We start from the raw sequence: 25,449 nt of genomic DNA, 5'->3' as shown, positions 1-25,449 counted from the left end.
AATATAATATTACATGTCAAAAACACTTCACTTGGAAAAAAGCAAAGAAAAACATCAGCACAATGCAGATCATTAAAGTAGGATAAGAAAAGTAAGTAACTAGGGTCATTTGATAGGTGGTCCAGGAAAGCCTCTTGAGGTGACAGTGAAGCTAAGACTGAATGACAAGAATGAACCTGCCATACAAGAAGAAAAAAAAGAGCATTCCATATAAACACATAGAGAAGGCAAAGGCCATATAAAGACAGAAAAAGACATAGAGAGGGCAAAGGCCTAAAAGCCAGGAACAAACATGGTCAAGAAAAACAAACCACAAATTAGAAAATCCCAATATTTTTTCACTACAATACCTATGTTGGAAAGAGTTCACTGGATCCCTTTTTAACTAAAGTTGCCTTTTTAAGTGGAAACCTTCAACCTATAGTTACTTGTAGTATAAATTCCATCCTCCATAAAATATACAAACATTTACTGAAAACCAACTATATACATATATGTTAAGGCACTTTATATTAAGGCTAGCTTCAATGGACAGTAAAAAGATACATAAAAGACTGAAAACATCAGAAGTTCCTAAGCCTGGTTTGGTAAAAAAACACGATGTTTTAATTTCCTTAGTCACAAAAAAAGACAGCATTGTTTGCTTTGCATATTTCATTACTATTTGAAAATTAAGTATATAGGTAAAAGCATTTTATGAACTATGAAGTACCATACAGAGACTACAACAATTAAAAAAAACATGCATACCTTCAAGTGAGGTATGGATTTTCCTAAGGTTGCTGGTCTACTGTACTACAGAAAATCAGGAAGCATTTGAACCAGTGCAATGTATACAGGGGCATATCACCTTACTTAAGAAATTTTGTATTTTAGCCACATGGATATATATACTACTCCCATGACTTGAATCATACCATAATTAAGAACTGAATTTTCTCTAATGAACTGCCATAGCTTATTTCAGCCAATGTATTTGCTATTCTCTGGTCTTATGCATAGAATACAATATGAAAGAAATCTCTTCCATTTAGATTCCGTTACAACCACATTTGTACAAAGAAGGTCTGTCTGACTGGCAATGATATGTAAACATATATTAACTGTAAACATAAATTAACTGAGTATATTAACTGTACACATAATCTAAAGGTCCATTATTTTACTGCACAAATTACTGCTATAAAATATTAAAAAAGTAATTCTATCCCTTACACAGAATTTATTACAAATAGGTCCAAAGGATTCCTGTCTAAATTTCAATTATAAATAAAAGTCATGGGGATCCTTGTAAACATATTTAATAATAACTTAATAAAGATAAGTTTAAGTACAGGGAAATGTATATACATTTATATAAGCACCTTCCAGGAAGTAGTTTGGCAATTTCTGCCCAGCGATTTCCCAACCGCTTATGTGCTTCATAGATGATCCTGTCCTCTTCTTCTGTCCAGGAAGATTTCTTTACCTCAGGATTCAGATGATTATGCCATCTTTCTCTACACTGCTTGCCTATTCTTCCTTTCAAGTGTTTTGCAATTAAAGACCATCTTTTTGGCCCATATTTCTGAACTAATTCAATAACCTAAGAAACAGAAAAACAAAGTTAAAAAAACTATTATCTTTTTAAAAAATAACTAACTCATGGGGATGTAATGTACAGTGTGGTGACTTAGTTACCCATATCGTAATGCACATCTGAAAGCTGCTAAAGAGATCTTAAAAATTCTCATCACAAGAAAAAACTTTTTGCAGCTATATATGGTGACAGATAACCAGACTCATTGTTGTGATCATTTAGCAATATATACAAATAGCAAATCATGATGTGGTACACTTGAAACTAATAAAGTGTTACATGTCAATGATACCTCAATTAAAAAAATTATTACCTTGACAGAATTTTAAAACTTAACTCAAGAATACTATTTTTAATGCATTAAATCCAAACGACAACAAGTTTTCTAATACTCATTCATCATTTGCCAAGTCAGAAATACAAACTTATCTAAAATACAAGGTGCTAATTAAAGCAAGTTTTTTTTAAATTTAATTTATTTATTTTTTCAGCGTAACAGTATTCATTGTTTTTGCACAACACCCAGTGCTCCATGCAATACGTGCCCTCCCTATTACCCACCACCTGGTTCCCCCAACCTCCCACCCCCGCCCCTTCAAAACCCTCAGGTTGTCTTTCAGAGTCCATAGTCTCTTATGGTTCACCTCCCCTTCCAATTTCCCTCAACTTCCTTCTCCTCTCCATCTCCCAATGTCCTCCATGTCATTTGTTATGCTCCACTAATAAGTAAAACCATATGATACTTGACTCTCTCTGCTTGACTTATTTCACTCAGCATAATCACTTCCAGTCCCGTCCATGTTGCTTCAAAAGTTGGGTATTCATCCTTTTTTTTTTTTTAAACATATAATGTATTTTTATCCCCAGGGGTACAGGTCTGTGAATCACCAGGTTTACACACTTCACAGCACTCACGATAGCACATACCCTCCCCAATGTCCATAACCCCCTCCCCCCAGCAACCCCCAGTTTGTTTTGTGAGATTAAGAGTCATTGATGGTTTGTCTCCCTCCCAATCCCATCTTGTTTCATTTATTCTTCTCCTATCCCCCTAACCCCCCATGTTGCATCTCCACATCCTCATATCAGGGAGATCATATGATAGTTGTCTTTCTCTGATTGACTTATTTCACTAAGCATGATACCCTCTAGTTCCATCCACGTCGTCGCAAATGGCAAGATTTCATTTCTTTTCATGGCTGCATAGTATTCCATTGTGTATATATACCACCTCTTCTTTATCCATTCATCTGTTGATGGACATCTAGGTTCTTTCCATAGTTTGGCTATTGTAGACATTGCTGCTATAAACATGTGGGTACACGTGCCCCTTCGGATCACTACGTTTGTATCTTTAGGGTAAATACTCAGTAGTGCAATTGCTGGGTCATAGGGTAGTTCTATTTTCAACATTTTGAGGAACCTCCATGCTGTTTTCGAGAGTGGTTGCACCAGCTTGCATTCCCACCAACAGTGTAGGAGGGTTCCCCTTTCTCCACATCCTCGCCAGGATCTCTCATTTCCTGACTTGTTAATTTTAGCCATTCTGACTGGTGTGAGGTGATATCTCATTGTGGTTTTGATTTGTATTTCCCTGATGCTGAGTGATGTGGAGCACTTAATTAAAGCAAGTTCTAAGTTAAATTGTTTTCATTGAAAATGAACTTAAGACAACAGTAAAGATGCTGAGACTTACAGATTTTCTACTTTTGTATCTTTTTTTAAAAAAGCTTCAGCTGAAACCCAAATAAATCAGTTTGGAAGAAAGAAGGATCTACAAATTTACCCTCTTCATTTCTTCGTTTCTTACACTAAAAGGATACAGATCACACATTGTAAAACCTATCACTGGCCATCAAGTAAACCAGATCAAGTCTGAGCCTGGTGAATTTTGTTTTGTTGTTGTTGTGGGGGTAGGGTAGGAAACATGCCCTAATTCCCCGACTACATTAATGTTTTCTGCAATAAAGAACATGAACTAAAGAGCAATTCCTAGTGGAGGGCAGCAATATCCCTATTCTTCTCAGACTTTTGTAAGACAAGGAATTACCTTAGTTTTTAAGTCATCTGACCCTTTAGAAACACAATGCTCTGCTATCTTATTTGGGGGCTCATTATAGGTCAAGAGGGATAGTTAAGAATGACTTTCTTACATATTATGTTATCAGATAAAATAAAAATAAAAAATAAATTGTTTCAAAAATGTTGACTCAATTTTCAACAAGAAGCTACACCCTAAATGTTGCTAACTTCAGCTCTAAATAAGAGTAAGCTGACGGCATTTTTCCTTCTGTAAACCAAACTCTTAGAAAGAAAAAGCTACATATATTATACTTGCTTTAACGCAATTCAGGAAAACTACATTCCAAGGTACTCAACTTTCAATTCTTCTACAGGCAGCACCCAAAGAACAAAATCAATGTGATTTAAACATATTCTTTGTGACAAAACAATATATTAGAAAGAAAAAAAGCCAGTCCACCTACACGTCAGAATAAAGAATATGAACACATTACCCTCTGATCTTCTTCTTTAGTCCAGGGACCCTTTATCAATTCTGGATTTAAAACTTTCTGCCATCGATGCTGGCACTGAAAATCCGAACGATTCTGAAAGAATTGATGATTTTGTTATTGAACAATTGTCTTCCAGAAAGCAAGTCAGCCTAAATTCAAGAAGAAAGTCTTCAAGAATAATGTATTCAATAACATTCTGTAAACAGGGGGTCCCTGGGTGACTCAGTCGGTTAAGCATCTGCCTTTGGTTCAGGTCATGATCCCAGCGTCCTGGGATCGAGACCCACATCAGGCTCCCTGCTCAGTGGGGAGCCTGCTTCTGCTTCTCCCTCTCCCTTTGCCCATTCTCCTGCTTGTGTCCCTCTCACTCTCTCTCAAATAAATACATAAAATCTTAAAAATAAATAAATAGGGGCGCCTGGGTGGCTCAGTGGATTAAGCCGCTGCCTTCGGCTCAGGTCATGATCTCAGAGTCCTGGGATCGAGCCCTGCATCGGGCTCTCTGCTCCGCAGAGAGCCTGCTTCCTCCTCTCTCTCTGCCTGCCTCTCTGCCTACTTGTGATCTCTCTCTCTGTCAAATAAATAAATAAATAAATATCTTAAAAAAAAATTATAAATAAATAAATGTCGGGTTAGATCAGAAGGTGGATTCAAGCAGGCTGGCCAAGAGCAAACATATCAGAAGTGGATTTTGGAATCCCTCTGGAGCTCCTTCTCCCTTTACCCCTCTGCTGGGCTCTTATTCTGGACTCACTCATTACAGACCCCTCCCAGCTACTCATGTTCCTGTGGTACATTTGGCTGAGTATCATTACCTGGGTGCACTCTCCCTCTGTGCTCTCTCTCAAATAAAGAAATAAAATCTTAAAAAAAAAAATTATTTGAACTATAGTATTTCTCAGGGCACCTGGGTGGATTAGTCAGTTAAGCGTCTGTCTTCGGCTCAGGTCACGATCTCAGAGTCCTGGAAGCGGCCCCTGTCCTAGGGCTACCTGCTTAGCAAGCAGTCTGCTTCTCCCTTTCCCTCTGACCCTCCCCAAACTCATACATGCTCTCACTCTCAAATTTTAAAAAAAGCTTAAATTGTAATATTTATCTTACATGTCTGTGTCTTGATTCATTTTTAAATTAGAGCCTTTGGCAGAGCTTAGACTATATTTATTATTTTAATTTATAAGTATGTATCTCTACAGTGTGCCTTATAACATAGCAAAATGCAAAGTTATTTAACATAGATGTTACCATAAAGAAATGTATCCAATATTGAGGAATAAAAGGGAGTAGACAGAAAACTATACAAAGCAGACATATGAAATCAAATAGCATAGCAATCTGAATTGATACAGTACAGCAGTACTTAAATCTAACTTTTTACAATTTAAAAACCCCTAAAGGAAAAAAATAAAAAAATTAAAAAAAATAAAAACCCCTAAAGGCATTACTAGACCACTGCATGGTATTTAAAGGATTTTTAATAAAAGATGACCTCCAAGTTATCAAGAAAAAATAATAGTTATATGAAAGATTATGTAACATATCAGTTCAATTTAAATGTTGAGGCTTAAAAGGAAAATAAATTTACCAGGATAAGAAAGCCTTATGTGGAAACATTCCAAATTCCAAAAATCATTAACAAATGAAGTAGTCAATTCATGACCTAGTAACTCTTACATATAATAACAAAATATTTAACTTCATGACTGATTCAGACTCTACAAAAATACTAGTTCATATATAGGATTCTGGATAATGTTGATTACCAGTGGCTGTCTCTGTGCCTAGTGAATCTCAAATTATGTTTATTTAAGCTGATTTTCTTCATTTATGGCTTCTAAACATCAATGCTGATCCACTTTAAGACTATCATTTTCTTCAAAATAATCGGGCAGTTTCTGCATATCCTGTAGCATTTCTGTTTCCTTCATTTGCTGCTGTATCACTGAAGATAAACTGATAAACCTAATACAAATAACTTCTAATTTAGTTTGCATTTACTGAACACCTGCTAAATGGCAGGGAATGTGCCAAAATATGTTATTTCTAATTCTCACAACAATAGTACAAAAACAGTACTATTATTTACATATTATAGATAAAGAAGCTGAAAATCAAAGAGGTTAAATAATTTTTCTAAGACCAAACAGCTGATGGAGCTGACACTTAAATATAGTTTAGACTGACTACTAAATTATGCTCTTTCCATTATCTGTTCTCAATTTGCAGGTTATATTGAAAAGCATCGTTAAGAATTTATAAAGAACATAGGTGACCTGGTTTCTGAAACGCACGGTAGTCAAAACAGAAACTCAAATATGAATATTTTGCCTCACTATCTTTAATGTAGTAAGGAACAAAAGGAATATATGTGAAAACACTTTGTAAATTATAAAATTACATACTAATGAATAGTATGTGAATAGTATGATGAACAATTAAGTATAATTCTTTTAAAAATCAATAATACTGTAAAATGCAAACATTAGATAACAAACTTTTCAAAAGATCTTTTTCTGATTTTATTGATCAGCTGCCAAAAGATTTCAATGTATTTAACTTCTTTTAAATGTTTTAACATTTGTCAACAAATATTTATAAAGCCCTAACCAAATTTAGCATCATTTTCATTTTACATTAGTAATCTTTTTAGGCCCCTGCATAAACTAATTATTAGAAAATCAGACTTTCTGATCTTTGGCCACACTGTAGGAAGATCAGAACAACAGAGATGTTTTTAGAAAGGAAACCTAGGGGCGCCTGGGTGGCTCAGTGGGTTAAAGCCTCTGCCTTCGGCTCAGGTCATGATCCCAGGGTTCTGGGATCGAGCCCCGCATCGGACTCTCTGCTCAGCAGGGAGCCTGCTTCCTCCTCTCTCTCTCTGCCTACTTGTAATTTCTGTCTTTCAAATAAATGAATAAAATCTTTAAAAAAAAAAAAAAATAGAAAGGAAACCTAAGTCTAAAATAATAAAGACACATTTCTGAAAAAGAGCAAATTTAATCCAATGACCTGTATCATCCATGTTATAAATATTAGATAATAGTTGACTTACTTGAAGATGACTAGCAATTAGAGTCCAATCATCAGTTCCATGTTGTTCAACCAACTTCTTTAACTTATCATCCTATTAAAACAGGAATGAAAATTAGAAAGCTTTCTTCCCCCACCAATAACTCTCCAATTCCTTCATGTCATATCTGACAGCCATCTGTAGAGGACAAGCCACTATAATATAAGCTTTCCCTTTTACTCTACTCTTTCTGTCAGTCTCCACATCAAACTGCTATTCACACCCCTGGTGGAAGAAAAATAGGTGTACATTAGTTGATGAATAACTTTTCTCATGTTTTGCTTTTCAGTATCTTTCTATCTTTATTAAATATTATTATTAACAAGTAAATACAAATATGAAATTAGTAAGCATTATCACATAATTACCTCATCTCTTGTCCATTTTACTCTGTTCCAGAGTTTCTTCAATCCTTTTTGTTGTGGTACTTCGTAATCATGATCAGCATACTGAAGGTCATCATCCTCATCCTCACTAAAAAAAATAAATTAAAACCCACAATTGTGAAATCAAGAAGTACACATAAATTTGTGAATTCAATCTTTGAAATTGTGTATACAGGTATGACTGAAGCAGCCACTCAGACTGACAGACATACATCAAATTAGGTTATTGAAAACATAAAAAATTAAGAGTCATACAATTGGTAATAGCTATAGTTCTTACTGACAGCAGAGAAATGATAAGCCACTAGGGCTCAATTGATAACCTCTATGTATGTTAAAGAGTTTGACTTTTATTCTTTATTTGACCTTTATCCTAAAGAGTTAAAGGACTTCAAGTATGGGAAAGACAAATATCTTGTGTTTCAGAAAAATCACTGGCAGGAATGTGGAGAAATGGAGGAAGGAAGATCAATTACTAATCTTTTACAATAACCCAAGTAAGAAATTATTAGAGCCTGGCAACGTTAGGGTAAAATACAAAACAAAGTCACATCTAGTTAAAACAAATAATGGAAGAAATGATCTATAGAGAACTCCTCAAACTCCACCCCCAAAAAACAGATAATCATGTCAAAAAATAGGCAGAAGACATAAACAGACACTTCTTCAAAGAATACATACAAATGGCTAATAGACACATGAAAAAATGTTCATCATCACTAGTCATCAGGGAGATTCAAATCAAAATCACATTGGGATTCCACCTTACACCAGTTAGAATGGCCAAAATCAACAGGACAGGAAAGAACAAGTGTTGGAGAGGATGTGGAGAAAGGGGACCCTCTAACATTGTTGGTGGGAATGCAAGTTGGTGCAGCAACTTTGGAAAACAGTGTGGAGATTCCTCAAAAAATTAAAATTGAGCTACCTTATGACCCTGCAATTGCACTACTGGGTATTTATCCCAAAGATACAGATATAGTGAAAAGAAGGACCATAGGTACCCCAATGTTCGTAGCAGCAATGTCCACAACCGCCAAACTGTGGAAAGAGTTGAGATGCCCTTCAAAAGATGAATGGATAAAGAAGATGTGGTCCATATATACAATGGAATATTACAGCCATCAGAAAGGATGAATACCCAGCCTTTGTATCAACATGGAGGAGATTATACTGAGTGAAATAAGACAAGCAGAGAAAGTCAATTATCATATGGTTTCACTTACTTGTGGAGCATAAGGAGTAACACGGAGGACACTGGGAGTTGGAGAGGAGAATTGAGTTGGGGGAAATTAGAGGGGCAGATGAACCATGAGAGACTGTGGACTCTGAGAAACAAACTGAGGGTTCTAGAAGGGAGGGGGTGGGAGGATGGGTGACCCTGGTGGTGGGTATTAAGGAGGGCACGTATCGCATGGAGCACTGGGTATGGTGCATAAACAATGAGTCTTGGAACACTGAAAAAAGTAAAATAAAATTAGGATGTTAAAAAAAAAAAAAGGTGGAAACAAGAGGATTTTGCAAGGAGTAAGGATACCTCCAAAACTTCTGACTTTGGGAGCATAAACAGAGCTATCCACTGAGACAAAGAATAGAAGGAAGGGGTGCCTGGGTGGCTCAGTCAGTTAAGCATCTGCCTCTGGCTCAGGTCATGATTCTAGGGTCCTGGGATCAGCCCTGCATCAGGCTCCTTACTCAGTAGGGAGCCTGCTTCTCCCTCTCCCTCTGTCTGCTGCTCTCCCTGCTGTGCTCTCTTTCTGTCAAATAAATAAACAAAACCTTAAAAAAAAAAAAAAAGAATAGAAGGAAAAACAGAACTTTGAAAGGGAGAAGAGAATGGGGAGAGTAGGCAGTTTTGGACTAGCTGATTTCAAGGCACGTGAGGAATATACAAGTGAATATATCTTGAACAGCACTGTCCAATAGAAATATAACACATATGGACATTGGGGAGGGTATGTGCTATTGAAAGTACTGTGAATTGTGCAAGATTGACGATTCACAGACCTATACCCCTGAAGCAAATAACATTATATGTTAATAAAAAATTTAAAAAAGAAATATAACACAGTCACATATCTAATTTCCTGGTAGCCACATTTTAAAAATAGAAACAGGTCAAAATAATGTTAATTATTCAACAATATATTAAAAAATTACCACTTCAACACATACTCAACATAATCATGAACTAGTTTACATTTCTTTTTTACTTACTAAAGTCTCAAAAAAATCTAGTGTGTATTTTATAGAGTACATTGCAATTCAGACTAACCACGTTTCAAGAGCTCAATAGCAGCATGTGGGGGAATGGCTATTCTGTTGGGCAGAGCAGATCTAGGAAGGCAAATGGGCACATGGATCTTCTGCTCAGGTAAGAGGACTCGGGCAGACACACAGTTTTGACAATCACCAGCATACAGAAAACAGTTAAAGCCATGAGAACAACAAACCCCAGAAAATAGGGCAGGTCTTTATGATAAACTGAAATAGAGGATTTTGAGTAGTTAGACTGAATACAGTCATGAGCATCTGAAAATAATAAGAGCTAATATTTATTTAAACTAAGTACCAGACATTAGGTAGTCTCTGAAATTTGTCTTAAAACCCCACAACAACCCCAAGAGGGAAATATTACTAATCCCACTTGACAGAAAAGGAAGACTTTGACTTAGAAAAGTAACTTCTTGCCCACAGTTACACCAAGTGTAGCATGACTGAACTCCAAAATTCACTATTTAACCAGTATACTGACACATACTAGAGAAATAGGGAAGAGGATACCAAGAAGCTGGAAGATACCAAAGATAAACCTGAAGTACATTTTGAAATCAGAACAAGATTTAGTTATAACTTAACTACTTATTTTGCATCCCTGTACATATTAACCTCTTAGGGCTTTAGTTGACCTGTTTGTGAAATAAGGATAATATATTAATACTACCTATCTTATAGTGCATCTTTAAGGATAAAATTAAATGAAAAGACATATAAAACACCTCATATAGCATATAGCACAGAGGTAGCTCAATATTAGTATTATGTGCATAGGCTGACTGTCCAACAACATTCAAGATTATTTCTGCTTTATTACATCCAACTCTTTTCTAAAAATACACTCTGATTTCAAACAGCTCAAGTTTGATGATTAACCTCTAATGTAATATATTTAGAACACGTGGATAGTTCCCAATATCTACATATAGTTTAATTCTTACAAAACTGAAAAATGAAGGTCTATATTTAATACTGTCTATAGATCCTTTACAGGAACTTCTGATTTCCCTCAATTTGTCAATTCTATAGGCCCAATTTTTTTTTTTTTTTTTTTTTAAGAAGGCTTTGTGTACAATGTGAACTCGTGACCCTGAGATCAAGAGTCACATGTTCTACCAACTGAGCTAGCCCAGGACCAAAGTTCTTCATATCCAACCAAGCAAGACACAAAAATCCCCAACTCTCCTACCTATATAAACTATCTATCTGCTTCAGTTCAGTGCATTTTTAACATTCCAATGCTCTCTCCCTAAAACAAATAATCTCTCCCTAAAACAATAACCTGCCAGTCCTATGCTTGTTTTGTTGAACCAATCTGGAAATAAAGACACAAGTTTAAATAAATAAATGCCTGTTATTTGCTGCCATCTTCAGTTACCAGAAATATCCACCTGATTAGCCAAGATTAAATAGTTAAAATGGAAATGGTTCATGATCCAATGACTTAATAAATTTCTCATTTCCTTTTTTAAAAGATTTTATTTCTTTCCTTGACAGTGAGCGAGCAGAAGTAAGCAGAGTATCAGGAGGAGGAAGAGGGAGCAGCAGGCTTTCCACTGAGCAGGGAGCCTGACTCCGGGCTCAATCCCAGGACCCTGGAATCATGACCTGACCCAAAGGCAGACGCTCAACCGACTGAGCCACACAGGCGCCCCAACTTAATAAATTTCTAAGAAGGCTACCAAATCAGAAAAAACACCATATTGAGGCTTCCTGTCCAATCTGTATGTACTCATGGCATCTATTATTCCCTTTTAATGCTCATCACACATGCCAACCTTCCCAACCAAATAGTAAGTTCAGGAATGCAATGAACATATCTGATACATTCATCTCTCAGCACCAAGCACAGTACCTATAATATTTGTAAAATTAATGATCAGTGAATTATCTTCCTTACTCTTTTATTACCTCCTCCAAGTACTCTGTATTCCAAAATATTACCCACTCTTCCAACCATTGAAATGTCCACCTCCTGGGGCGCCTGGGTGGCTCAGTGGGTTAAGCCGCTGCCTTCGGCTCAGGTCATGATCTCAGGGTCCTGGGATCGAGTCCCGCATCGGGCTCTCTGCTCAGCAGGGAGCCTGCTTCCCTCTCTCTCTCTGCCTGCCTCTCTATCTACTTGTGATCTCTCTCTGTCAAATAAATAAATAAATAAATCTTTAAAAAAAAAAAAATGTCCACCTCCCTCAATACAGCTGTTCTCAAGTGGATATGAGAGAAAACATTTTTTTAACAAATGAAAATACCTCTAGGAGAAGGGAAGAGACATTCTCATTTATTAAAAAGGACTTTCAAAATCCAAATGCACCTCCAAATGGTAGAATTTTAAGAAGCATAACCTGCTGAAACAAACAAACAAAATATTCAGTACAGAAGGGGTTCGTTGGGGTGTCTACTAATATTGCCTAGCTTTTCCTAGAACTGTCCCCAGCAACATTACCACTTTCTGCCATCCCAAACAGCCCTCACTTGTGGTTTTCACAAGTTCCCCTCTTATTCCCTCCCCTCAGATCCCAACAGCTTTCACAACAGCATAGTTGAGATTGCTTTTAAAAATTAGGTTATTATGGGGCACCTGGGTGGCTCAGTGGGTTAAGCCTCTGCCTTCAGCTCAGGTCATGATCCCTGTCCTGGGATCGAGCCCCGCATCAGGCTCTCTGCTCAGCAGGGAGCCTGCTTCCCTCTCTCTGTCTGCTTCTCTGCCTACTTGTGATTTCTCTCTGTCAGATAAATAAATAAAATCTTTTTTTAAAAAAAATTAGGTTATTTCTAGTTCAAAACAGTGTTTAATTTGGGGACTCACCTATATAAATCTTGAGTGTTCAAAAAAATATCTACATCACATCTAATCTGTACAAAATTCACTGTAGATTCTTATCAAATTAGTTTAAGTTAAGGATATGGTCCAAAGATGTCACTTTGGCCAAAAGACTAGTTTCCAAGGAGCAGTTTTCCTGAAAACTTGTTCAACTTTAAAATTCAGTTTTATTTTTTCGCCACACACTTGATTTGTGAGAAATTTCTATTTCTACATGAGGTTTCATTCTCTGTTTTGCATCAGCATGGTCATCAGTTTCAGAGAGTTATACAGCCCAGTCAATGTTCAGGAAGCTGGGTTTTTTGAGTGGGTGAGTGTGAGGGAGGATTAAAGTAGAATTCTTAGAATTATCTACCACTGGGACTTTCCTCGAGTCTATCCACCTAGCTACTTCATAGTTTTAACATAAGTTATTTCTATATTGGTTAAGTAATTGTTGAAAGAATGACGTAACTTTGAAATACGTGTGACAGGGGCGCCTGGGTGGCTCAGTGGGTTAAGCTGCTGCCTTCGGCTCAGGTCATGATCTCGGGGTCCTCGGATCGAGTCCCGCATCGGGCTCTCTGCTCGGCAGGGAGCCTGCTTCCCTCTCTCTCTCTCTGCCTGCCTCTCTATCTACTTGTGATCTCTCTCTATCAAATAAATAAATAAATAATCTTTAAAATAAATAATCTTGAAATACGTGTGACAGAATAAGATCCTAGAAAATTATCAGTATCCTTAGCAACAGAAAGATGCCTGAGAATGTGAACAATTTGCCAAGAAAAAAGAGAAGGGATAAAACCCCACAGGTAATCTCACCAATATTCCACTTTCACCATTGCTTAATAATGGTTAGACACCATCAAAACAAATCTGTTCTTTTTTTCTGCTTTTTTCATATCATCTTTTAGGATTTTTATATTGTAGCAATCAGTGATGATAATATATAATAACTAAATAAAATCAACTCCTTACTACATAAATAAGTGATTTTTAGTCTAGGATGACTGATCTAGAAGACAGCATAGTTAGGTGAAATTATTTTGCCAGTCACAAAGCAAAAATAGAAAAGGAATCTGGTTTTTTAATCTTCATTCAGGACTTGGTTACTAGAATTACTCTGCCAGTTATTTAAGTCAAAGAAAATATTTATTATATAACTGTCTAATATATAAACTAAGCACTACATTCAAATGAAAAGGTTTTTTTTTAAAAGATTATGAATGAACAAAGTGATTAGGGTGATTATGAAACAGCAAAATAAAGCGCGCGCGCGCGCACACACACACACACACACACACACACACACACAAATACTATGACTCATTAGGCCAGGAAAATGGTTAAGAGAAACTTTACACTAGGTGAAAGCTAATAGGATATTACAGTCATAACTTACCCTGTGAAATAATACACAAACTATTCATACTTGACTATATTAAGATAAAACATTTAAGAAGTTCAATTTTAAAGAATACTAATTATTCCATGTAAAAAGAGTAAAATTGGGTACTGAAAGGAAGAATTTGAGAATTTTTTAAATTTAGTTTTATTTGAAAAGAATCACTGGTTCAAAATTAAAGACATATCAATAGTTCTATCAAATCTGCTCTAATAATCACATCAACTTGATCATATTTTAACTCAGAAACTGCATCAAATCTGAAATTTTTATCAAAATCCAAAATTACATCTTTAATTTTACCTGTTTTGATAGAGCAATTCTACTTTTTTTTTTTAAAGTCCATTCGAAATCAAGGTATGAAAATTTACCAGGTTGATTTAAAAAAGTGAAATCAGGCCACCCGGTGGTTAATATTATGTACTGCATACATGAATATTTTATTTCCAAACCTGGACTGCAAACTAGAAAATAAAAATTTGACTTAATTTGACCAGTATGAATAGCAATACTGAAATAAATACTTAAGGGAATTCCACCTACCTACTCATGAAGAAAAATGATCACTGAACTTTTCTATTTCATTCCCTTAAAGTATACATATTTAAATGAGCAAAGATGATTACAAAAAGGTCCAAAACGGGAAAGAGATATTAAATCTAGACATTAATTTACAGATCCTAAAATCCAAATGCCTAGATTAACAGACTTAAAAACGGGGATATAGAATTTACTTGCTTTTCCAAAACAATGTTGCTAGTTAATGACAAAGCTGATTTAAAAAATCAGTTCTCATTTTCAGTAACACTTATTTTGTTGGAAACAACATAGTAAAATTGTTTCCCATACACACATATAACCCACTGAAAAACATTTTCCAATGAAAAAGCTGGCTTTTAGCTTTCCAATTTAGTGCAGTCACCAGTCGCCAAGTGTAAATACCTGAATCTGTTACAACTTAAAACAGGTCTTCTAGTTTCTAATGACATTTTTCAAAGTTTATTTTTAAAAACTAGCTTTTAAAAACTAAAATTAATTATTCAATACATAAATATGCTTAAAAATCAAATACGCGTTAATAACATATACCAATTTTGATACTACCTGTAAATTATATCATTAAAACCCCCAGTGAGATCTTAAACTATTTAAAGTCACAACACTAAATGAGCCTTTTCCTTTATGTAAATCTAGATCAGAGATACTACAGCCATCTTAAAAATCAAAAGAGCCAACATCCTCCAGTTGTTTCAACCTGAGGTAACAGGTGTTTTTTTTTTTACTTTTTTTTTTCCATATCATATAGAAAAAAGTATATTACAGAATTTATGCTCATAGTCTTATGCAAAACTTTTATAGAGCAAACTATAGTTTGCTCTATACTATACAACTATACTTAGTTGTATAGTAGAGATCTTAAATTGACTAAATTATTTCCTTTCTCAACTATAAATTAGGTTCATATTTATTAAGACATTTAGTCAATAGGCATGAGACCAGACTTTGTCCAATCATTTCACCCTCAAAACATTTCACATTCTATTATATTCTAAGATAAATAAGACATATTTTCATATACAAGAAATATAATTTAGAGCCTGAAACACATTTAAGTGTGAAGACCCTACGTAATACAGCATTTAGAGATGATAATTTCTCACCACATCCTCTACCTCTATTTGGAGCATAGTTTCACCTCACTGCATTTAATTACTCCAGCCTTTTAAATCATTATATAATACATATTAATTCATACAGCTGACAAGGAACAAATGTGAATTAATATTTAGATCTCAATGCTCACAGTATTGTGAATAAAGGAAAATAACGTACACAGGCAAATTAGTCATTAAATCATTTCTCCTTTCTTAGTCTATTATTATGGAGCAATCAAAAACTATGAAATGAGCAGATAAAATCAATTGGAGGAAAGGGTTCTGACATTCAAGCATCCATGTCTAATCCTAACTAAATGATGATGATCGCATTAGCTAAGACATTCTTTCAAATAAGATTGACATCAATACTGAAAGATAGATAATGCCACACAATGAATATAAACAAACTTCTGTTTTTGAGTTGACAAAGTCATTTGTCACTTTGCTTAATGAAGTTATTTTTAAAATTCTGTATATTTAAAAATGCGCAAGAAAAGGCCTGAATCAGTACCTCAGTAATTATAATTATAGGAGCTTTTAATATCTATCTTTTCTGAAGATTAGGAAATTAATTAGAGCAGTTATTCTCACCTGAGTGATTCTGCCCCACCCCAACACACATTTGGTAATGTCTGGAAACATTTGATTGTCATAACTCAGGGAAATGGTGTTACTGACATCTATTAGACAGAGGCCAGGAATGCTGTTAAACATACTACAAAGCATAGGGCAGCCCCTCACTACAAGGAATTATCTAATCCATTATATCAGTAGTAACAATGTTGAAAACCCTGTTGTAGAGAGGTGGGTCTATGTGAGGGTAGGTGTGTATTTGTTACATCTGAGGAGTTTGACCTATACTGCAGTTGACACAAAATAAATCTAAAAAGGACTTGTTTTATGCTGCTTTCTGCAAAAATAACTTACATGCAGAGAAGATGATTAATAAATTAATAAAGCAACAAACGTTATGTGTAGTTATTGCTGATTTTTAAGAGGAATCCGCAGTGAATTAATCTTAGTACTAAATTCCAACTTGGGAAATACCTCTCTAGTTAAGACTTTAAGGCTGTGAACCTAGATAAACAAAACTACTTGGAAATCCTGTCAAACAGCTTTTCAGGTTTATTTAATACTACTGACAAAAGACAACCTCATTTTTTGTCATCTAAGGGGTTACTACACACAATTTAGGTGTAGCTACTATAGTAACGTGTAAATAAAAATTAGATGAGTAAATTCCTCCTAGCAAGTTCTCCAACAAATATTATGCCCTACCTTTCTGGGCAAGACTTAGTTACAGACACAGCCAAACACGGGCACTAAAAATATTCAGTGAATCAAACATTGTTTTAAGATCAAGCTACTGGTAGTAACAGTGTAACAACTTCCCAGCAGAAGATACTAAAAATATACACATAAAGCTGAGAACAGGGGAATAGTAATTACAGAAAACATCAAAAAGGTCCTCTCTCTTCAGCTATCCCTCAGAGGATTTTCCATACCTGTCAAGGCAGCAAAGATGGCAAAGGGGTCCCAGCGCTGGTTTATTACAGAGTTCCTACTTCAACTGATTCCGTAACTCAGAAAAAAAGAATCTCTCTGAACACCATTTTCGAGTCGTGGGGGCTGTCCATGAGCACTTTTATGTGCGTGGAGTACTCCCTGAAAGCGCGGACTTACCTGGCAAGAAACTCCGACCAAAAGGGGACTGTGAGAGGCTGAAGTCTGGACGTGCGCTGTGGGGAGAATCAACTCCTTACAGCAATCTGGGCATTTGTTACTCACTTTCTGCGCCTTAAACACAGGGGTCCCCAACTCTCCACACGTCACGGCTGTGATCGGGCCAGCCGGGCCGGAGAGGGCTGCGGGGCAGCGGGAAGGAAAACCTCAGCCTCAGCTGGGGAGGGCCTGATGGGGAAGCATTGGGAAAGGAGAAAGAATCTGAGCCGAGACACTGCCAACAGGCCTAAGTGAAAGAGATGTCACCCACCTGCGCGACCTCTTCGCCATCCTTCAAGTACCGCATAGGCGCGGGCTGGGCGGGGACGCAGTTCAGCCTCCTCCAGCCTCAAGCGAATGTTCCTTGTCCCCGACCCTCCAGCCGCTTCCCTCGCTCCCTCTCCGAGGCGACCGAGAGTAGAACGCACGTCCCCGGCAGGGCAGGACGGAGGGGCGGACCGCGACCCGCCCCCGGCTCTCAGTGCAGCTCCTAGCCCCGGCCCGGCCCGGTCAGGGATACCCCCAACATGTCAGCAGGCGCACTCCCGCCCTCCGCCGGCCCCTCCCTCCGCCTCTCAGCCTCTACGCAGTGGTCCCAGCTCAGCTCCGCGGCGGGAGCCGACCCCCGCCCTCACCCCGCAGCGAGCAGCTCTGCAGGGCTCGCAGCCTCCTGCAGGGTTTTGTCCGCACCGCCGAATCTCGCGCCCAGCCTCCCTCAAGAGCCGCCGTTTGAATCTGCGCACGCGGCCCCGAACCTCATTGGCTGTAGCGGCCGCACGCGGGGGGACCGGGGCGGGGCGAGGAGAGCGCGCGCGACTATGGGCGGGGCTGGGGAGCTGGAAGTCAGGACTGGAACTCGCGGGAGTCGGGGAAGGAGCTAGGAGTCAGGGGGTGGGGCCGCAGGGCGGGCTCGCGGGTATTGCCTTGACAGGACCCGGAGCGCGCCGAGCGCCGCACCGCGCGGGGCCTGCTGGGAAAGCGAGTTCCGGTGGTCGTCTAGAGGCGGGTCCGGAAGCTGCGGCGCGAGTCCAAACTTCCCGAGGATCACGGACACGGTCTTTGGGGGTTGGGCGGCTGCGCCGAGGCGCGTCCCGGCAACTTCCTTTCAGCCACCGCTCCTCCACCCCTAATTCCTCGTGTGTATCCCGCCTCATTAGTTAGGAAGCGCGGTCTTCGGTCTTGAGACAAATCTAACCATAAAATTTGCGGGGCCGTTATTGTTTAATAAAAAATGTGAGCTATGTTTTGCCCAGACATCAGAGCTACTGGAATAGCGAACACTGTGGTAGGAAACCGAATATCAAGAATGAGCGGGACTGACAGGTGAAAAAAGTTTTTAGCCAGAGTCGTATTTGGCACAGAAAAAGGAAATAAGCCCAAGTGTCGGTCTCATCTTCGCAGTGCTTAATCCCTTGGCTCGCTCTACGGGAAATAATTGAACCCCGATGCAGGAGAACAATGTATGAAGACAGGAGCGGACTAGAAATTTTGCCTAGATGAATCAGTATGGTAGTCAACTGTAGAAGGTGACCTTCCTTCGCAGGAGAGACGAGAAGAAGGGAGAATTGCACGGAAGGAGCTTCCAGTAGTTAGTTGTAACTACTCTAGAAGCTTCAAGTGTGAAACTACGAACTGCTGGGATCAAATAACATTGAAGTAGTTTACAGTAACAATTAGAAATGGTAAAGAATCCAAATTTGCAAGGTAACATGCTCTACTGCATAGAGCACTAAACCACATGTTACTATTATAACAAACATATTTTGCTATTTTGAAGTTTTACGCATCAATTTTTGCAAATCAGAGATGCAGGTGCAAATGTGAATTGAAGAGGGGTTTGCATGCACTAGTTTCAAAACTTAAAACGCCTTTTTATAGTTCCTTTTTCTCAAGATATGGGTTCTGGGAAGGTGAAACACCTTTTATTTCATTCCTTATTGTGTTGCTCATTCACTTTTTTTTTTAACCTAATTGAGAAAGTAATGTCATTTGAAAACTGATTTCTGATTTACTCCTGGTCATACATTACTCTACTTATTTATATTCTAACAAGAAGCAGAGTTTCTCCTCTATATTAGGCTTTTTATACAGAATACTTTTTTAGAGCTTGAAAGCAGATATTTTAGACTTTGACAGTACACTAAATACCCCTCATTTTAGAGACAGAGAAAAACGTAATTCCCCAGAAAGATCACATTGCAAATTCATATAAATCGCTTATAAAGAGACAAAGTGTGCCATGAAAGTGCTTCACAGTCATTTGAATACACACTCGAATGTAATTGAGAGCTGGGCTTTTTTTTTTTTTTTTTTCTTAAAGCATAACATACATTTCAAAAGAGTTTTTATTCAGAGTATTATAAGGAACTCTTAAAACAACTATGGGGGGGAGCAATGAAAAAATGGGTAAAAGGTTAGAGCAGACATTTCACCAAAAAAATATAGACAAATGGCAAATAAGCCACATGAAAAGAGGTTCCACATCTTTGATCATTAGAGAAATGCAAATCAAAACCACAGTGAGATACCATCACACAGTAATTAGGATGGGGGTGGGGGGAAGACTGACATACACGTGTTGGTAAAGGTGAAGATGCTGAGCAAACACAACTTTCATGCATTGCTGGTAGAATGCAAATGGAACAGACACTTTGGAAAACAAATGTTTATAGTGGCTTTATTTGTAATAACCCCAAACTGAAAACACTCAAAGGAATGTTCTCCTCATTACCACACTTCTCGCTCCCTGAGAGTTGGTTTTATTTTTTTTTAAGATTTTATTTTTATTTATTTATTTGATAGAGATTGCAACTAGTCAGAGAGGCAGGCAGGGAGAGAGAGGAGGAAGAAGGCTCCCTGCTGAGCAGAGAGCCCGATGTGGGACTTGATCCCAGGACCCTGGGATCATGACCTGAGCTGAAGGCAGAGGCTTTAACCCACTGAACCACGCAGGCGCCCCTGAGAGTTGGTTTTAAATAGCCTGTTAAAGCTTCTCAAGTTTTCCCACTGAGGTACAGGGGATTGAATACCAAGGGAAAAATGATTGGGGACAAGTGTTGGAAATTTCTTTAAAATTTAAAATTTAAAAACTGTCTTACCTTTAAAGACTCGTAAAGTTTTCTTTCTACTCCATGACAAATATATTCCTATTTTTAATTATAAAAATTATTTTTAAAATGTTTTTAAATTTTTTTGTAAAGTAATCTCTAAACCCAATGTGGGGCTCAAACTCACAACTCTGAGATCAAGAGTCACATTCTCTTCCTACTGAGCCAGACAGGTATCCCCATAAAAATGATTTTAAAATGATTTTTAAAGTATGTACTAATTTACTGTCTTACTCCACATCTTTAAATAAATTGCTTCACTATTATTAAACAAATGAGCAGTAAGGTGCACCATGCTCATCCTTCCCATGGCTATACCAGCTTATTCTCCCACAAAGGCCAAATACTCCCAAGGTTTGCTTATGTTGTTTGAAAAGCTTTTGCTAGCTTAATATAGTACCTGAGAGACTATACTTTTAATAGAGTCATATCTGTCATTCCCATAAATAGATTTTTGTTCTGTTTATTGCTAGAATCCCAGTCCCTAGAATAGAATACATCAATATGCTCAAATACAATCACTGTACAATGAATAAACAAAGGCAAATAATAAGCACATGAAAAAATATGTTCATAGGGGCGCCTGGGTGGCTCAGTGGGTTAGAGCCACTGCCTTCGGCTCAGGTCATGATCCCAGAGTCCTGAGATCGAGCCCCGCATAGGGCTTTCTGCTCAGCAGGGAGCCTGCTTCCCCCCCCCCCCCCCGCCCCTCTCTGCCTGCCTGTCTGCCTGCCTCTCTGCCTGCTTGTGATCTTTGTCTGTCAAATAAAAAAATAAAAAAAATTTAAAAAAGACTTTAAAAAATATGTTCATAAAAAGTATAAATTAGGGGGCCTGGGTGGCTCAGTCAGTAAGACGTCTGCCTTTGACTTAGATCATGATCCTGGGCTCCTAGGATGGAGTCCCATGTTGGGTTTCACAGTCACTGGGGCCTGCTTCTCCCCCTGCTTGTGCTCACGCCCACTGTGTCTCTGTGTCAGATAAATTTTTAAAATCTAAATTTTAAAAAAAAATGTAAGTACCATTTTATGACTACTAAGGTAGCAAAATATTTCTAAATTCTGTCAAAAAGTTCGAATAATTCCTTGATGTTAGTACTGAAACCGGTATAATCCCTTTGGGAAGCAATACCAAGCAAAAGCCGTAAAGATGTGCATAGCCTATGATGGACATTTGATCACAATATACTGTAATTTGGGGTACCTGTGTGGTACAGTTGTTTGAGTGTCTGACTCTTGATTTCAGCTTGGGTCATAATCTTGGGGTCCAGGGATGGAGTCCCACATTGGGTTCCACACTCAGTGGGGAGTCTGCTTGAGATCCTGTCTCCCTCTGCTTCTCCCGCTTATGCTCTCACTCTCTCTCTCTCTCTCTCAAAAATAAATAAATAAACTCTTTTAAAAAATACTGTAATTCAATGCAAGCAGAAAAGATGTACTTTAATGCTTATAGTATTATATTTCATTAAAAACCCAACTTGGAAGTATTCACATTTTGAGACTAGTTTAAGTGGTTCCCATCACTAACAATTATACAATCAGTAAAAATAGTGCAATATTAACACAATGCCATTAAAAGTCTGTCATGTGACTGGGCCCTTCTAAGTGTTTCACACGCATTCATTTTAGGTAATATGCTGAACTTGTATGATTGTAAAATCCTATGAGGTAGGTACTATTATTTTCATACATAACAATCCTATGAGGTAGGTGCTATTATTTTCATACACTTTATAAAAGAGAAAAATAGGACACCAAAAGATTAATTTGTTCAAGGGCATAAAGTGGCAGAACGAAGATTTGAATTAGAAACCAAGTTCCCAATCACTTTACTACCCTAATATCCATGAACATTCAACTATCAGTATAGTATAGATGTATTATAGGACGGTGTAGAGCAAAGAGCTAGTAGCAGAACTGTATGCTTAATATGTTGTTTATGTATGTAAGGTCTCAGGGTATATGTGTATGTGGGTATGTGTCTAACATCATAGAAAATGGTCTATGGACTGCACACCAAACTGTTTAGTAGTGTTTTACTTTGGAGGGAGGGATGAGATGGGAGCAGGGCTGGCTTTAACTTTTTACCCTGTGTATTTTTGTATTATTTGATATTTTAAAGCATAAATTCTTGTTTGTTTTTTTAATTTAAAAAAATGAACTGCAGGGGCATCTGGATGGCTCAGTCAGCTGTTTACCTACAGCTCAGGTCATGATCTCAGGGTCCTGGGATCGACTTCATGTTTGGGTGTCATTCCTGCTCAGCAAGGGATCTCCTTCTCCCTCTCCCCCTCCCTCCCTATTTTTGCTCATGCTCTCTCTTTCTCAAATAAATAAATAAAATCTTTAAAAAAAATTAAAAATGAAATAAAAATTTTTAAATGAGCTGGAAATAGAAAGAAATAGCATGTTATATAAAACTTGCCCCAGCATAGATAATGCTAAATAAATATGCTTTGGCAGAAATGGTGAAACCATATATTATGTGCTCAATCTGAGAATAAAAATCAGATTTAGAATTATATTTTGGATACATAAATATCTGTTTCAACCTCTCCCCACCACCAATGTATTTTGTTAATCTCTACATTTAGGATATTATTTTAAGTTTGATGGAAATAGAAATCATACTGTCATAAGCAGCTATAAAATTCTTACGTTGGCTTTTAAAGTTAAAAATGAGTGGTTGATTTGCCAGAAAAAAAACTGTAAGAGACAAAAATGTTTTAAAGTGTCCCTATTTCAGGACACAGGTGGGGAGTATGGGATAAATAGGTGATGGGGATTAAGGAGTGCACTTGTGATGAGCACCAGGTGTCATATGGAAGTGCTGAATCACTATATTGCACACCTGAAACTAATATTACACTGCATGTTAACTGACTGGAACTTAAATAAAAACTTTTTTAAAAAAGAAAGTGTCCCTAATTCAAACCAATATTCTTTGCTCTACTTTTTTGTAGTAGATAGAATAATGGTCCACCCCAAAGATATCCATGTCCTAATTCCCAGAACCGATGAATATAATATCTTAATGGCAAAAGGGATTTTGCTATCATGAGTAAATTAAGGATCTTGACATGAGGATGTTAGTTCTAGTGTTATCCAGGAGGACCCAATGTAATCACAAAAGTCCTTAAGAATGGAAGACAGTAGCAGGAGAGCCTGACAGATTTGGAGATGCTACACTGTTACTATCGAAAATGGAGAAAGGGGTCATGAACCAAGGAATGCAGGCAACCTGTAGAAGCTATTAAATAAATCAAGAAAACAGATTCTCCTCTCAGATTTTAGCTCAGAGAGATTCTCTTTGAATTTCTGACTTCTGGGTGTAAAATTGTGGCATTTAAATCCAGTGGCCACTTAAAAAAAAAAGAAATTCATTTTACCTGAACTTTCTATAGCATTTGACTTTACTACTTCCTTTTATTTGAAACTTTCATCCCTCATTTCCTGTGACCTCACCTCCATAATTTCCATACCTCAAAGTGTTTTGGAAGTCTCTGTTCTTCTGCCAGCTCCTTAAATGTTGGCACTCTCCCAAATTGAATGTAGCTGTCTTCTCACTGTACTCTTTCTTCCTAGGCCATCTCATCTCCTTCTACGAATTCAGTCACATCCTAGGATTCACAGATCTTCACTTGCAACCCTAACCCCTCTCCTGAACTCCATCTCTTTCCCAAAATTCAACATGTCCCCAAATGGAATTTACTCCTTTTCTCCCAATCTGTAATTATTCCTGTATCCTATTCCAAATTAGTAGTACCACCATTCAGCCTCTCAACTCAAAACGTGAGAGTCTGGATTGGCCTTTTCCCTGTCTCTCCAACATCCTCTCCTTGACATCCCCATTGCCAGTGGGGCAGTTCAGGCTCTCATCTCTCACCAATTATAGCAAGTCTTTTAACTGATCTTTCATCCTCTAATCTTATCCAATTCACTGTATCCTCCACTTGGCCACCTGAAGTATCTTTTAAAACACAAATCTGTTTAAATTATAATACCTGCCTTGGGAAAGTTTCAACTTCTAATTGGAGTCTCAGAAAACCCTTCTCATTTTGACATTTGGGATCACCTCACCTGGATTACTTTTAAAGCAATTATGGCTACAAACATTTTGAATGCCATAAACCTTAATAACATAACAGCAATAGTATAGCTAATAAGAGTGAGGAGGCAGAATGGGAGGATAAGGGATATTAGAAAGTATAGAAATGACAATTTCTTCATTTTACATACTGGAGAGTTGAGATGTCTAAAATTGATGGTTCAATAAACAGACTTCAGTATATTACATTAGGTTAGAAAGATGATCTAAAGAAAGTAAGGACATTCATTTTTCATAATGGAGGAATCAAATACAGTCTAAAGTTGATAAATCAAGAGATTAGACCTTTTAGGGAGGTAACCACCAAAATAGAAAGTTGATTTAGCAATTGAGATGGATGAACTGGTCTTTCTATATAGTTTTGAAATTTTTTTTAAACCAAGTACATTCACTGCTTCGAGAATAACTTTTTAAAAAGAAAAATAATTAAGGTCCACTTCGATGAAAACTTTCATAGATTACTTCTTTTTCAGCTATTGATTTTTTTCTAATCACTTCACTGTACCAAAAATAAATTTAATAACATTGTTAAGTTTATTATACTAAAGAGAAAGTGAAATCACTTTCCATAAGAGCACAAAATGAAATAATCTTAATTTGAGAAGCAATATTTTAAGGACAACTTTGTATGTTGGTTACTAGTCACTTAGGTAGTACTACTCCTAAATGGAAACAGAGGAGATGACAAATACCAGGATAGAGCCATGAGAAGCTAGAGATAGAAATGGAACTAATCTTCCTATAATCCTGGTAGTGGTGAAGAAAGCAAATAATTGACAGTTTCTAGCTCCTGATTTGATTCTCACTTTACTACTGTGCTAAAAT

At 37.3% G+C, this 25,449-nt stretch overlaps 1 protein-coding gene across 2 annotated transcripts in view; it reads right to left on the bottom strand.

Annotated features, from left to right (window-relative positions):
• MYBL1 (MYB proto-oncogene like 1) overlaps positions 1-17,814 on the bottom strand; it is a 42,164-nt gene extending 24,350 nt beyond the window's left edge. For both annotated transcript variants that reach the window (XM_046001963.1, XM_046002055.1), the window contains exons 1-5: positions 17,682-17,814; positions 7,531-7,636; positions 7,145-7,216; positions 4,096-4,188; positions 1,365-1,585 (exon numbers count right to left, since the gene is read on the bottom strand). In XM_046001963.1, the coding sequence (XP_045857919.1) occupies positions 1,365-1,585; positions 4,096-4,188; positions 7,145-7,216; positions 7,531-7,636; positions 17,682-17,701 (512 nt within the window). In that variant the 5' untranslated portion in view covers positions 17,702-17,814. The remainder of the gene's footprint in view (positions 1-1,364; positions 1,586-4,095; positions 4,189-7,144; positions 7,217-7,530; positions 7,637-17,681) is intronic.
• Positions 17,815-25,449: the final 7,635 nt, after the last annotated feature.

The sequence above is a fragment of the Meles meles genome, chromosome 1, assembly GCF_922984935.1.
Source record: "Meles meles chromosome 1, mMelMel3.1 paternal haplotype, whole genome shotgun sequence".
Taxonomy (NCBI): domain Eukaryota; kingdom Metazoa; phylum Chordata; class Mammalia; order Carnivora; family Mustelidae; genus Meles; species Meles meles.
The sequence above is the reverse complement of the archived record's forward strand: the minus strand, read 5'-3'. Positions and strand labels throughout refer to the sequence as shown.